Raw genomic sequence first — 15,183 nt, forward strand, 5'->3', positions numbered from 1 at the left:
AAGCTTGAGATTACAGTCTAATGTTTTTGTGCAGGCACAAATGCTCAGGTTGAGGCCGAAAGGATGAACACGAAATAGAAATGCTGAGCTCTGATAAGTGAAGCAAAGATATTTGCATGACAATGTATGGATTGGAATGTGAAAATACACTTCGGACAGTCTAAGCTGATCACACATGTTACACTGAAAGATGAAATGATTTTTTTCTTCTCCATCTTGACTTTTGTCGCCAAAATAAATTGGTTGGGCCTGCTGAGGCAATCACGTCTCAATTTGCCAATTGACTTCATCACCAGAAACAGTCTGGAGTAGAAGACTTGAGTGTACTTCCACTACTTGTTTTATGAGTAAATTTATCTCCTTCTGTAGTAAACATTCATGGGATTGCTTGGGGTTTCTGTTATGAATGGGGACACTGAAAGTGGATGAGGCTGATAAACAATATTCTTAGGACTCCAACATGACTTGGATCACACAATCATTCTGTGAAAGAGATTGATCCAAGCCTGACAAAAATAAAAAAGTAGGGGTGTATGACCTATAATCTGCCTGGCCATGTCTATTCTGTCATCTTTGGGAACTGCCTCTACTGAATTCCTGATGACGATTGAACCTTTACTGGATTACTCCCTAAGTAACATGTCCGAATAACATCAACAGAGGCTTTGACCTTGTAGGTAGGAATGACGGTAGGTAGAGGCAGACATTCAGATGCAGACAGGATACAATATTTTTTCCACAGCTTCTTAATTCTGTCCTTTCCATTGTTCAGCCAAATGATTCAGGCATTTCCTTTTCATCTCCTGCATATAACTGGATACTGTCTACATCTTGTACACCTGGTGTCCATGGGTAGAGCATATCAATATGGCAAAGATAATGCCATTATTGTCAATATGCATCACTGATTCCATAGCACATGCTGTTAAAAATGGCCATATATCAGAATGCCTGTTCAGCATGGACAGTTTGGCTAAGTTCTATGAATAATGTTGGTTCACTCTGTAGTGGAATATAAATGTTTGGTCCAGCTAATCAGTGTCCCTGTGAGGCTCGCTGGACATAAGATATCGTAACTGTTGGAATAAGTGGCTGGTCGGCCAGTTTGCCAGTCTGAGATTAGTGAATCATGAGCAATGAGGTCATACACTGCACATTCATATGGCTGGACTGTTTGTCAACAGTCATAACAGCATAGAGCATATGATAAATGCCATGATGGTCAGATAGTACGACTGGTACCAATATGTCTACAAGTCAAATTGCGGCTCTTTCAGTCCAGCCAGCCGGCCGCCCATACAACATTATGAGTTAAAAAAATAAGTCCTCACCTCCAGCAAGAACATTGCTGTGCACAGACAGAGTATGGGGTACTGCATATTCACAAATTATGGATGGAGATAAGTATGATTAAGCATCCTCAGTCCCCATTGGCTAGGTGATTTGTTCTTGGAATTGTCATTCCTTGTGTGTGGACCTAAAGGTTTATCCATAATGGGATTCTGAAATTCCTGTTCTGTTTTTGGCATTCTTAATGATAAAACCTTATTTACTATTGAGATCATACAAAATTCCAACTCTTGGGTGGTAACGTTCTCTCAATCAAACTTTATTAAGATCTGGTGTTGCATTTTGAATCTTCATGGGGGCACGGAGGAGGCATATCAGCATCCCCTATGAGACTGATCAATTCTTAAGTGGAATGTGGGCTCAGTAATTCATGCTGAGAAGAAATAGACAATGATAAAAAAAAAATTGAAAACCTCGAGCTATTGTCTCTGGACATTAAAGCATGTATTCTGTCCACAATGCACACACTTTACATGTGCAATGAAGCACAACTGGTACAGAGGATGCATATTTCATGAATGTCCTCCATTACTTTGAATCTCTTGCATTTGTTGCACCAGGTTTAGATTTCTGTAATGAAAGAAAATAAAGTGCACACAACAATTTCATTTAAGAAATAATTTGATAGAAGTAACTGGATGTCTATAGCATATCCTCGCCTCTGTTGTAAAAGTTAAAAACTCGTTCAAACTGAATACACTGGTAGCCACCAAGTGGGTAGAAAGAGGAAATAACCAGTGGAAGTTCCTTCCTTCTGTTTATATATTATATAGACAGAAAGATATTATCCATCTCTACAGGAAGGCTGGATTCAGAGGTAGCAAACAACCCAACTGTAAGGTGATCAGGTTATGTAATTGCAGGAGAAATGTTGATAAATTTAGTGGGTCATGTACATGATTTTATTTATGTGGAATCTCTTATCTTGTGGTTAAAAAATAAGTTGCCAAAGTATTATTATTCATATTATTTTACTTACGTGAGGAATGTCCACTAGGAAAACTTTTGTACCCTTCTATCACTATGTCAACATTCCCTGTGCATATCAAGTCATCTCTGATATGACCATCTGGGAAACAGCGGGCTAAAAAATCTGGCCTGGGCCTGCAAAGAACATAACTATTTACTATGTGTTGATAAAAATCTATCATTAACTTAAAGATGGAAAGGAGGGAGAGTGCAGCAAAGCTTTGCTTATTAAACAAGCAACCAATATGTTTCTTTGTTTACAATGCTGACAAGTCATTTCTCAATAATATATACTTGTATTTTCTTTTTAAAGGAAGCTAAAATACAGGACACAAAAAATGTATTTTCCAGCATCCAAGCCAAATTAAACACTTTGCTAAGAAAGGGAAAATTTAACGTTTTTGCCCAAAATATAAAATCCAAAGGAAAAAAAAGACAATTTTAATAATATACATTGTTATAGATATCTGTATTATATACAAATTTATAATATAGTTCTTTTTAAGTCAATTGGTTTTATGACATGTATTTTAATTCTTGAATTCACTGGCTGACCGATATTAAAGTAAAAGTACATGTACAATATCTGTAAAATTTCCATTCATAAATCAAGGCAGATTGCCAAGGTCAAGTCAACAATTATTTCAGTTGAAGCGGAGTACATTTATCCGGTAGAAATAAGCATGTCCTAGTTGTTGATTGGCTTGAGAAAACATTGATTGCACTGATAAAATGCAGAAATATATTGTCAAGATGTTGGAAGACCAGTAAATTATTAATATTTATCCCCATATATGCCCCTTACCCTTATGAAGATTGTCTATTTATCATACTACTATCGAAAGTGATAAACTTTGAGTACAAAATGAAGCTTGTGTTCTATGAATGGGGAACAGGTTGCCTCTGTTGCTATAAATAGTGCTCGCATGGCTTTAACATATATGTGATTCTAAAATACTGTTTTGGATATTTATGTGCCAGAAGCCAGCCAGAAACAGTTTAGTGGGAACAAGAACTGTTCCAGCAATTGCTGCAATAGGACAAGCTGTTAAATGCGTATTTTAGTGTCGTAATCTGGAGAGTTTAGGCCAAATGTAGGATGTTTATCAGGCATTATAAGTAGTTAAGGGATCTAATGTGGTTGTGTTGGCTTTTGAGCTTTTGGTTATAAAATCACCTGACCGTCAGCAGAGATGAAATAAAATGGAAAAGAACAACTAAAAATGATTTATGCAAAAACACTTGCTTACATATTCTGATTTCGTTTCATGGTTTAGTTCAAATGCTCTTGTGTTGTTCAAGATTTTTAAAGTTAAGGATTAATGAATAATAATTCAACTGTCCGTTGCTCATGCTTACAGTAGTGTGATGAAATACTGGTTAAACAAATTAAGTGGCATCTATGAACAACATCAAAAGAAATTGTCAACTGCCATCTGGTTCCTATTAATCTGAAAAATGTACAAGTGTTTCTACCAAAATTAATTTTTTGATCTGTCTTTTCTCCTTATCTTACCTCCACCCAAGGACAGCCAATTATTAATCAAGGACTCCAAAACCATTGTGGACAACACTAGATCCCTTAATGACTTATAACACCTATAAAAAAACCATCCCACAATTTGGCCTAAACTCTCACGATTACGACAATAAAGTAATCAGTTAACAACTTGTTGTGTACATATATTAGCCTTCATTTCAGCCACGCATCATTGCACTGGTTGCAACAACTGCAACAGTTCCAGTACCCAGAAGACTAGTTCTTGCAAGTTTCTGTAATGCAATTATAGAATGTGTGAAAATAATAGTAGGAAACCCTGGCAAACTGGTCCCCATTATTAGTTCACATGCTTTGCCTTGTATACATTGTTTACAGCTTTCAATACAAGTATGCAATAAAGTAAGAGGGCATATATAGGGATAGATATTAATAATTTGCTAGTCTTTCAACAATTTGAAAATGTAACTATGATCAAAGTTTTCTCAGGCAAATTAGATTTTTTTTCAACGAGCCAAATGGGCACTTCACTCAGAATACAAGAGGTGCCATGTACATCAGGCTATTAAATTGCTTTTGTACTAACCACCTTTCTGTCTGGGTTTGATGTATCAGGTGATAAAAACATTATAATTGAGCTAATTTTCTCAGGTATACCACCAAAATCAAACACTAATAACCAATTAAACGTTGTAATATAGGAACATTATAACATTATAACAAAGCGTTTGGAATACATATTTGTAATAATTTGGCTGTGGAATTTAAACTCAGATGGTATAACAGGAAATGTATCCAAGACTAATAAACAATCTTTACTCTGTGTGTGTGTGTGTGCATATATATATATATATATATATATATATATATATATATATATTTCAATCAAATTAGATATTTCTTCAGCCCTGAAATTTTTGTACACAAAAAGCCTGTGTAAAACCATTTCAGGGCACCAGCACCAGCTGAATAAAGTTTTCTGAGGCAGGACTCTGATAGAGGGAATACACCTCTTCCTTGGTAACTCGTGCACAACAGAGTCCACAAACATAGACTGCTCTATAAGCAAGGTGCAAGTTACAGAGGGACCTCCAAAAATTGAAAAAGATCGTTTTGACATTGAGAAAACTGTGGGGAGGGGTAACAGCATTAGGGAACTGGGCTGTTTATTGACTGAATCCTCAATTTACAATCACGTCAATAATAATTTTTAATAACGCACATTTATTTTCAAAATGTCCAACATATGAAAGATCATTCAAACTAGTTTCAACAACCATCATGTGTACGCGTAAAAAAATCTGTGTATTACGACACTGCTTTTTGTTTTCTTGACAAGTCTTGTTCCCGTAGTGGTGTTTAATATTATCCTGCCAAATCGGGAGTCCACAGAGCAGGGAACTAGACTAACTGTTGATACATCTCCAAACAAGATTCCTTTTTTCAAAAACACGTGACATTTATTTCATGAGACAATCGTCTACGTTGAAACTTAATTTTTGTATTGCTCTATCAGTACAATATTGATGTCATGAATTAATTAATTGGAATAATGAAACTACTTATCATCCTTGAGGATATCTCTAAATGTCAGTTCAAGAATTCTCTTAAACTCACTTGCCCACAATGGTCTATATCTGTGAAATCAAACTCTTTTTTTTATATGCGAAGAATTCGTTTCGCTTGGATGTCTTGTTATCTTTGATCACAGTTATGAAAGAGTCAGTTTATTTAAGGTGGTTTATGTTACATGCACAATAACATTTATAAGTGTTTGATTGATCAAATGAAGTGAGTTCACATGACATATGACCGGGGCCGCTAGATTTTAAGTTTGTAGGATTTTTGTGCCTTTTAACTTTTCTTTTATTCTACCTCCTCCTTTGATTCAAAAGACACAATTAACATACAATACAAAGGAGGCCAGCTTTTAATTCAGTGCAACAATACAACAAATACTTCTGGAAATCAGTTATCAAAACACAGTCGGCATTTAATTAGGTTCACAGAGAAACACTTGCGGGCATAGCTGTTACAGTAGATTGACGCATTTTACGTTTAATTACAAGAGGACACATTGCATTTATGATAATTACACTTAAAAGAAACTAAAAGATAGAACTAGAACACAAATTTCAATTGATAATTTTTTTATTATAATTTGTATTTATTTATTAAAGTACTGCCTCAACCTGGCATGAGTGACATTTTCATTGATCAAAATTTCCTTACATGTTGTTAATTGCCATGTACTAGGAATGCCGTTTGGAATGAAAATGTAAAAAAATGTACTACCTATTTTTAAATTTGATATTTCATAGTAAAACGAGCGATAGATCGAAGTTTCCGTTACCAATTTTGATTGCGAATTTCTTCAAGTTCAACAAATAGGGATCAACTTTTGGCAATTTTCTGGTTTTAAAAATGGGATCCATGCCTGAGCCCGCATTATAAGCGGGTTTGCGAGTTATCAGGGTGTGAGTTATCGAGGGAGTGGTGTATGTATGTATATGGATAGATAGATGAATTAAAGTTTGTAGATAGATATACTGATTGATAGATGTTAGAGCGTCCGCCTCAGATGCGGGAGATCGTGGGTTCGATCCCTGGCTGAATCAAACCAAAGACTTACAAAAATGGTAGTAACAGCTGCCTCGCTTGGCGATCAGCATTAAGAGGTTAGTGTTAGGACTGGTTGGCTTGGTGTGAGGATAATGTGATTGGGTGGGACATCATGCCACATGTCTGCAGCATGATGCCCCAGCGCTAGACATCACTAAAAACTGCCACACTGCAGACACTGTAGCGATATGACTGAAAAATTGTTAAAGCTACGTTAAAAATCCAAATCACACACACGGACTGACATACTAATGAAGTGTTATTTTATAAACAAGATTGACGAATTGACTAACAGTTGTAAATGACTTCTTGTCACTAAACATAGATCCTTAGGTTCCAATGGACTGAAACACAATGACTGCTGGTTGCGTTGGGTAGGTGGCTGCTTATGTTGGCAAATTATGCACAAAATTTCGAGAGGACCAAACAGATGGTGGTCACTTAAGAACATGTGATCACTATATGCATGAGGTTATTAGGTCAGGTGTGACTGCATATTGTTACTATATAAATTATGTTCCTCTGTACAATAGAGCAATTCCTTCTTTTCTTTAAGGGACAGGTATGGTAACTTAACAGACAGCACTTCAGACTCATAATCCAAGGGTCACAGGTTTTAAACATGCAAGGACTAGCACAAGTTGGCTCCATTGGTGTGTTCTTAGAAAAAGGTACTTCATTTTAATTTCCTTGGCAAGATATAGCCAAAAATGTGCTGTTAAGAACCAACCAACCAACCTCTTGAAAGTCTTTTTTGATGTGAGGCCATTCTTCAGATAAGATATAACCTTGTCCCAAGCCAAATACATTATAACTCCAATTAAATTATTCCTCATTCCAACATACCATACCTCAAGAGACTTAATCTTAGTGAGTTGTAACTATCATCATAGCATGACAGCACATTTTGTATGAGATTAATTTTTACTGTGTGTTACATGTCTAGTCTTTCCTTAAAAATAAGTAAAGTTTCAAGAAGTCAAAGCTCTAAGGACTGTTGTTGTTGTTGTTGTTGTGGGGTTTAACGCCATTTTTCAGCACGATACGCTATACATGGCGGCCAGTATTAATGGTGGAGGAAGAATCCGGAAAACCCCGGAAAGAACCACCGACCCACGAGAAGCTACTGGCAAGCTTTCTCACATGCCCACATTGGCTGAATCTTAGACTCGAACCGCCACAGACAGAGGTGAGATGGCAATGATCCGTAACGAAGAGCACTTTAGACCACTCGGCCACTCAGGGCCCCCTCTAAGGACTGCAAAAAAATTTATTTAAGTTTTCAGCATTTTTTAATTTATCTGCAAGCAATAAAGGCCAAGTAATCAAATGACCGATGCTTGGAGTTATCAAATTTATAGTGTATATTATCCAGCAGTAAAGTCAACTTACAAAAGGATGGTCTTTCTAAATAGGCATCACACATATAGAGTAATGCTTAAATATTAAGCAACAAAGCTAATTCTAAAAATGATTGTTTCATTTAAAAATCACAATACATGTTTTATGGAACCAATGTGATCAAGCATAATGTCATTTTAAAAACTTACAACAACTTATTCCTTTATTGAAAACTATACCACTTTCATATTAATTTGTATCTATCACACAAAATGCTTTGTTCACCAAGGAAGTTAACTTATCACATTACTGAATGGTTATAGTCTGGTAAACTCTCAATCTAGTAATCTAAATGAGAGAACCCAAAATGGCTAGTGCACCATTTTTGACTTTATGTCATTCAAATTTCAGTTAAATAATACTATGCTTCTCACTTATTAACTTGTGTTACATTTACAATTCTATTGGTGGGAAGAACAGCTATTATAAATTCACAAAACCTTACACTGAGGAGCACATAGAATACTGAGATTACTTTTCTTTATTAAAGCTTGGTATGTTACAACATATTGAAACAACCATCAATGTGCTGATTTAAGAAATCAACAGATAAGAATCAGATTTCTAGTTGCAAACCTAATTTATGTCCACTCGTTATGGGGTAAATTTGACATTTTTGGCACAATATGCTTGATGCTTTAGAGGGTTGGTAATCCTAGATAGGTACTTATGAATAAAAACTAATCAGTGCCAAAAGTGATTCTAGCTGTAAAAAGTGAAATTGGTTATGGGTACCATTTAAGAGGGAAGCATATGTTTACTCTGTTCCTGAATCCACAGAAAATAAAATCATTCATTTTTTCAAATAATGTGTTCATATTTACAGAAGAAAAAAAATGACCTGTTATAGGGCCTCATTTTTAGAAATTCTAAATAATACTAACATGTGTAGTTCTATATTACAACAGTGTAACCAATGTTGTGAAAGATCTGCATTATCTTTCAATATACTTTTAGGATGACCGATGACTACATTCTACTTAATACCTTCCAACCATATAAGTACCCAAGTAAAGTTTAATTTACAGTGAAACCTGTGGAGGTATCTCCATAATGAATACTTGTTTTATATGTAATTGTTCTTATAATATATTTCTCTACTAACTACATACTGGTCTTTCTAATCAATATTCACTAGTATAAGAATATTTCAGCAAACAAGTCCACCCAAAAAAGTAAATCTGTAAACAAGTGCTTTCAGATACCCACAAGTCTATATGACCTTTATGTACAGCAAGAAGGACAAAAACTGTTATCTCTATCCATATTTTACAAGAATTCTTTTAGCAAAGGATCATCAAATAGAAATTTTTCTTGGGGATTCCTGGATAAATACATCCATTTGTATTTAATTAAGACGGGTCATTTAAAATGGATTTCACTGTAACTGGTGTGAGCATGAAAGATAAAGTGGGTTAAAAACAATTTTTTTCAGTCTCAATTCTTTGATTAACCACTGAATTTATAGCTCACAAGATACTTTAAAATCTGTATATTAAGTGTATATGCCTACTGTGTTTTAATTGATGAAAGTTGCATGCACTTATTCGTAATGTACTCTTGTTGACAGTGGAGTTTTTCAACCAGTTTAACCTCATATTACTTAAGGATGAATACAGAAGAAAAATGCAAATACTAAAATGATAATAAATTAAACAGTTTTGCTTAGCACCTAATTATAATCAGAACTATGGAGCAGATTTTTATACCTTATATTATGTTTGTTTTAATGCACATATTTCTTTGCTACACAAGTATTGGTGGGTTTATGTGCACATTTTTCCATAAAATCCTTTATTTACATGTGTGCACTTATTATATTCAGTTTCTACAATATTTCTATGCATGTCCTAAAGGAATTGCAATGTTACAGATCACATTATTAATTTACCATTCATACAAATTATAATCAACAGCATTAAACAACACTATTAAAAGAAACTCAGAGAATCAAAAGGTTGAATTTTTACCGATTTTTCTTATAACACTGATGCTTCATTTTCACTTATAATTGAATCATTTTTGAAGATTTTATTTTCACTCTAAATACAATTTCTTGTTTGTACTACAATGAATTAAATAAATGTATTCTTTTGGAAGGATACCAATTATTAATTATTTTTTAAAGTTGCTCCAAACTGTCAGTAGTAGTTACTATAAGGGTCAATTTCAGCCCATTGACAAAAGTTCACCATTTTTTATAAGTTATTATCGACTTTCTTTTGTGCAAATATGATTAAGTCAAATTCAGTATATAAAAAACAAAACTGCCATTAGCATTCAAAATTTGAGTTCTCTTGACACGATGTTATTTTCAGTTCAGTGATTATATACATCCCTTAGAAAGGCAGTTGGAAAGAAGCATTTATTTCTTTTTTTTTCAATACCTGTATAATGAATGTATATATGTATGTGAGACAGAACTGCTCTGAAACCATCTTGAAGATGCATCTAGCTTTTGTCATCTATTCTGTTTTCATATCCAAACATTACTTATTAGCTTAGTGTTCTTTATAGTTTTTAGAATAAAGATCACTGGTAGTAAAAGGTCATCCAATTCAACAAGCAGAAGAACAGCTACACAAGAAGGCTTGATTTACAAATGAACATCAAATGGCTCATTATTAAAACATTTTATTCTGCAAAATATATTTGGGCCTAAACATGTTGCCTTGTCAATACCACCACCACCACCAGGATACAATGAAAAAAATTAGAACGAAGAAGTCAGGTGGCCACCTGGCCACTGAACCCACTAGATTCAATTCTCATATCTGTGATGCTAGATCTCAGAGATAAAAGCTTGAGAAGGTTAACTGTGCATGCCAGTCAACAGCTTCTATTATATCTTGGATCAAACACTGCACTGAAAGATGAAACTAGCCAAGACTGCTTTCTCTTAAGGCATATTCCAATCCGAAATATACCAAGCATATAACCAACTTCTGTCATGATGCCAGGCTTGAGGGGTTATATCTTGTTGCCTTAACAGGCAGAAAACACTTTTTCAGGATTCATTGCACTTTGTGTTTTTCAAATAAATTTTGAGCATGGTCTGGGTCTTGCTTTGCTGCCTCTCTCAAAGTGTTGACAGAGGTCAGAGCTTGTATAACTATCTTTATTCTTCATTGCCCCCAGACGGTAATAGGTAATTAGCAGCAAAAATTAGTTGCATTATTAGCACTACAGAACCATACAATTTGAACTGGAGATAGTTTGGGTACTTTGAAAGGGCATGCAACTCACACTGCAGGACAATGTTAGCACTACTATAAAACATGTCTTGCAAGACATCAGGTTCAAAAAAGCACAGGCAAAGGTTTTGAATTCTGGTTTGAGCTAAGTCAAAATCCATGAAAGATTCCATTTGGAAACAGGATGAGTGTCTCAGGCCTACTTAGTCACAAGTTGGTAGACCCTTGTCATAACCTTTATTTGCACTACCTTGATGTATGAACATGTTAAAATTCAAAGAACGGTATCCCCTGATAGTAACCAGTGTTAAGTTTTTCACCTTGATGAGCCAGAGTTTAAAAAATCAGCCACTGGGATGATGCAGTTATTTTTGCACCATTCCCTGAATATTTGCTTTCATTTACTTTCAAAGTGGAGGGCCTTCTTGCTCCTGAGATTAAATGTCCGAAAACAAAAGCAAGACATGAAGAAGTCCATCAGGGTGGAGATGAAAAAACTCCACGGTTGGTTATTTTAGTAGTCTGAATTTTGATGAGATCTTCCTTGGGAAATTTATAACTACTATTAGCAGATTGCTTCTCAATGACTTGTTCCATCAAAGTGGGGATAGCTGAATAACTTTGCAATTCTGATTACTGATTTCCTGAATGACTCTTGGAATCAGAACAGTTGGAATCACCCCAACTTACCACCACAGCATCCATAGCCCAAGCTTCTGCGTCTAGGGCATGGTACATGTAGATGGTCATTATGTGATTCCACCTCATCACAATGAGTTCTATCACTGAACAAATATGTTGAAAGATTGATGGATGAAGGGACCACTCAGTGTGCAGAGCCTGACCTCTTCTTGACAGAGAATCTGCCAACACATTCAGTCTGCTGGGGATGTGTCCGGTCTGGTCCGTTATCTTGTGTAAGGAACACCAGCTTAGAAACTCCCAGGCCAGGATGCATTACATATAGTGATTTTGTCCCTCCCATTTGAGGAGGTAAGCAGCCATAATATAGTCATCCAAAAACAATGAGAATCAAAGGTCCCCTTGCCATGACTGAAATACATGCTTTATAGCTATTTATTTCTATCAGGTTTATATGAAGAACTTTCTCCTGTATACTGCAGTTGCTGTTTATCATGGTTAAGTGATGTAACAAATTGTTTGAACTTAGTTGAGATCAAGATGTTCTGATCTTGATGTCTGGAAAAAAAAGTACCATTAAGTGAGCAATGCTATCTGCAGAGAACACATAGATGCAGCCTCGGAGAATCAACTTCTCTGCTGTATTTGGTAGACTGAGGAGTTGCAGAAAGTCTCTCTCAGATACCAATTTCCTGCTGAGATCAACCTCAAGAGATCGATACTTCATGCAGTTCATATGAGGGAGATGATCAAAATTTAGATGGATCAGAAATTCCATACCCAGATGGACAAAGTGTCGAGAAGGGATAAGATCCAACAATTCCCAATTCATTAAAACCCCCAGGTGGGTGAAAACTGAAATAAGGCTGTTTATTTCCTGTAGCTAAACAGTGTTTATGATGTGTTTCTGAAGGATATTATCCAAATAAGCTGTTGCAACAGTCAACAAGGAGGTCCTAAACAAGAAAGAACAATTGACTTTTTTGTGTGTAAAGCCAATGGGATAAGAATTAGTTCAAAAAGAAGAGCATGAAATGGGTAAAATCTGAGGGCAAATCAATGGAAATTGCATGAACATGAAAGTAAGCATTAACCAGACTGAGGATGAACTCTTTGCTTTTTATACAATTTTTATAAGGGTTTCCCTTTGTTTATTTGGTATAAAGATAAATTTTTCATCTTGCTGGATTTAAGAAGTAGTGAAGCTAATATCCTAATTTTAATGTGATCAGGAACATATTTGAAGGAGAAACAAATATGCACAATTTTAGCCCTGAGATGATGATTTTTATAGAGTATACCTTCCAACTCCAAGCTTGATACAGTTTGTAATGGACCCAGTTAGGAATATAGATAGATTTACTCCTGTTGAAAAAGAAAATTAAAATTGTATATGCAGTGGTCTATTTTCATAAATCAAAGTTCTGTTCCTCCTAACAAACAGAAATATTATCAAAACTTAAGGAAAATAAACTTTTATTTTTATAAGTGCTTTGAATGAATATACATCTACCAAGTGAACTGGAATAAACACTTGGCAGTTTTAAAGATTCAGTCAGTTGATTTCAAACATCTGTGTTCATGCTTAAGGCTAAGAAAATCACTAATACATTTGTGTACCTATTCTTGTTGCTAGGTTAATTTTTGAACTATGAAACAAATAACACACAGCAACAGTGTTATATATAGCAAATTATAAATAATAAAGAAAACTTTTGGTTATACACAGAGAACCAGTTGAAGAAGCCATCAGATTTGTGCAGCCTGCCCCAAGAACCTACCATCGTTCACTACTGCAAAATATCTATAAATCATTTATTATGTAAACTCAAAATGCTACTAAAAATCCACGTACATTTTCTACATCAATTCAAATGATATCAAAATTAATTACAAACTTTGTAAGAACTATAAAAGTCGCTTTCAACTGACTATCATCTTATCAAAACACCAGAATGGACTAAACATTGCAAGAAGAATGGAAAATTACTATTTTAAGGTTAAGATCAGCAAATATGCCAACATGTCAAACATTGGAAAAATCACCAACTGCAGAAAAGAACCTGAAATTATTCATTACAAAAGCAATTCAAAATCAGAACTTAGGTCAATAAACATTTTATATTTAATAAAATTTATTTGTGACAAGCAGTTTGTTTCTCTTTAAATTGTCCAGACCTTTCATTCATCTGCTTGTTTTGTTGGTTTTGTAAGTCTAATGCCAATTTTCAGCATATGATAGCTATACATGGCAGATGTATTTTTAATGGAGGAAAAACTTGGGAAGACATTGTGAAGTGAAATGACCCACAGGAAGCTACAGGCATGTTGTATCATATACCCACACTGGCTAAGCTGAGACTCATACAAATCTGGGCTGAAGTGATATACCAGTGATCTGTCAAGGTGAAAGCCTTAGACCACTTTACCACTGGGGCCCCTTGCTCATTTAGACTACTCAAATTTTCTCTAGACCTATACATTAATGAGATTGCTACCTAAGCAGGTCCCTTTGTTTCTTCATCTGGAGAAAATGTGGGTCTCTCAGGGAGTCCAGAAAGTTGATATTTCGATTATATTGCTTTAAAATTAAGCGAATGAATGGAACTTAAGTTCATGGATTTGATGTCCACTAAATCAGATCTAACTGGGTTTATCTGACATTCATAAAGGGCATGATATGAGCTGTAATTAAATTATATTCTTCAATGAATTCAGTATAATGTCAAAAAGAAATGTTGCTTTAAAACTCAATGCCAGACATAAAATTTTCTCATGAAAAATCCACTAGAAGTTCTGATCAATGAAGTCTACAATGCACATATAAGCTTGTGACCTACAAGTAGATTGTTTAGCAGTTTTTCAGGCTTCTGAAGATTTCAATGGTAATTAATGCTATGACAACACGTCACATTAAAATAAAACACACATTTGACATAAAAACCATGTTAAGCAACCCAACCAAGACCATAAAATAATATGTACATGACATTCATCATGATTGTATTATCATAGATTTTTTATGCATTTTAAAATATCCCTATTGAATTATATCTTTTTATGCATCATTCATCTCCAGATTAAGAAAAAAGTCATACAAGAGTGTCCATATTTTCAAGTACAGCTTACTGTATATACTCGCATATAAGCCAAATAATTTAGGAAACAATAAAGGCTTGGAAGAAGGGGAGTCAGCTTATCCACAGGCCAAGGTCTAAACTTGAAAGATTTTAAGATTTTTTTTTGTTGACTGCTAATATGGCTGTAAATGTTGGGACATAGAAGAAGAAAAAATTCCATGTCCTAAGACATATGCATGTGAAAAAAAAATACATTCTTGATATCCCAACACTTACTAAACTGTTATAAACTATTTTGATTACTTTTGTTATTATTTAAATAGAGATATATAAAGACTTCATAATTCATGAGCCAGTTTGAGTTTACCTGGAAGACCAGGCTGTACTATAATCTACAGTAATTATACAATGCAAATCGTGCCAAGCA

At 34.8% G+C, this 15,183-nt stretch overlaps 1 protein-coding gene across 1 annotated transcript in view; it reads right to left on the reverse strand.

Annotated features, from left to right (window-relative positions):
• LOC149794946 (phospholipid phosphatase 5-like) overlaps nucleotides 1-15,183 on the reverse strand; it is a 46,467-nt gene that overhangs the window by 7,073 nt on the left and 24,211 nt on the right. Inside the window, exons 4-5 of the mRNA XM_089963736.1 lie at nucleotides 12,978-13,041; nucleotides 2,330-2,454 (exon numbers count right to left, since the gene is read on the reverse strand). Coding sequence (XP_089819862.1) covers nucleotides 2,330-2,454; nucleotides 12,978-13,041 — 189 coding nt within the window. The remainder of the gene's footprint in view (nucleotides 1-2,329; nucleotides 2,455-12,977; nucleotides 13,042-15,183) is intronic.

Source organism: Sinohyriopsis cumingii, chromosome 7, assembly GCF_028554795.1.
Source record: "Sinohyriopsis cumingii isolate HCF-2022 chromosome 7, ASM2855479v2, whole genome shotgun sequence".
Taxonomy (NCBI): Eukaryota; Metazoa; Mollusca; class Bivalvia; order Unionida; family Unionidae; genus Sinohyriopsis; species Sinohyriopsis cumingii.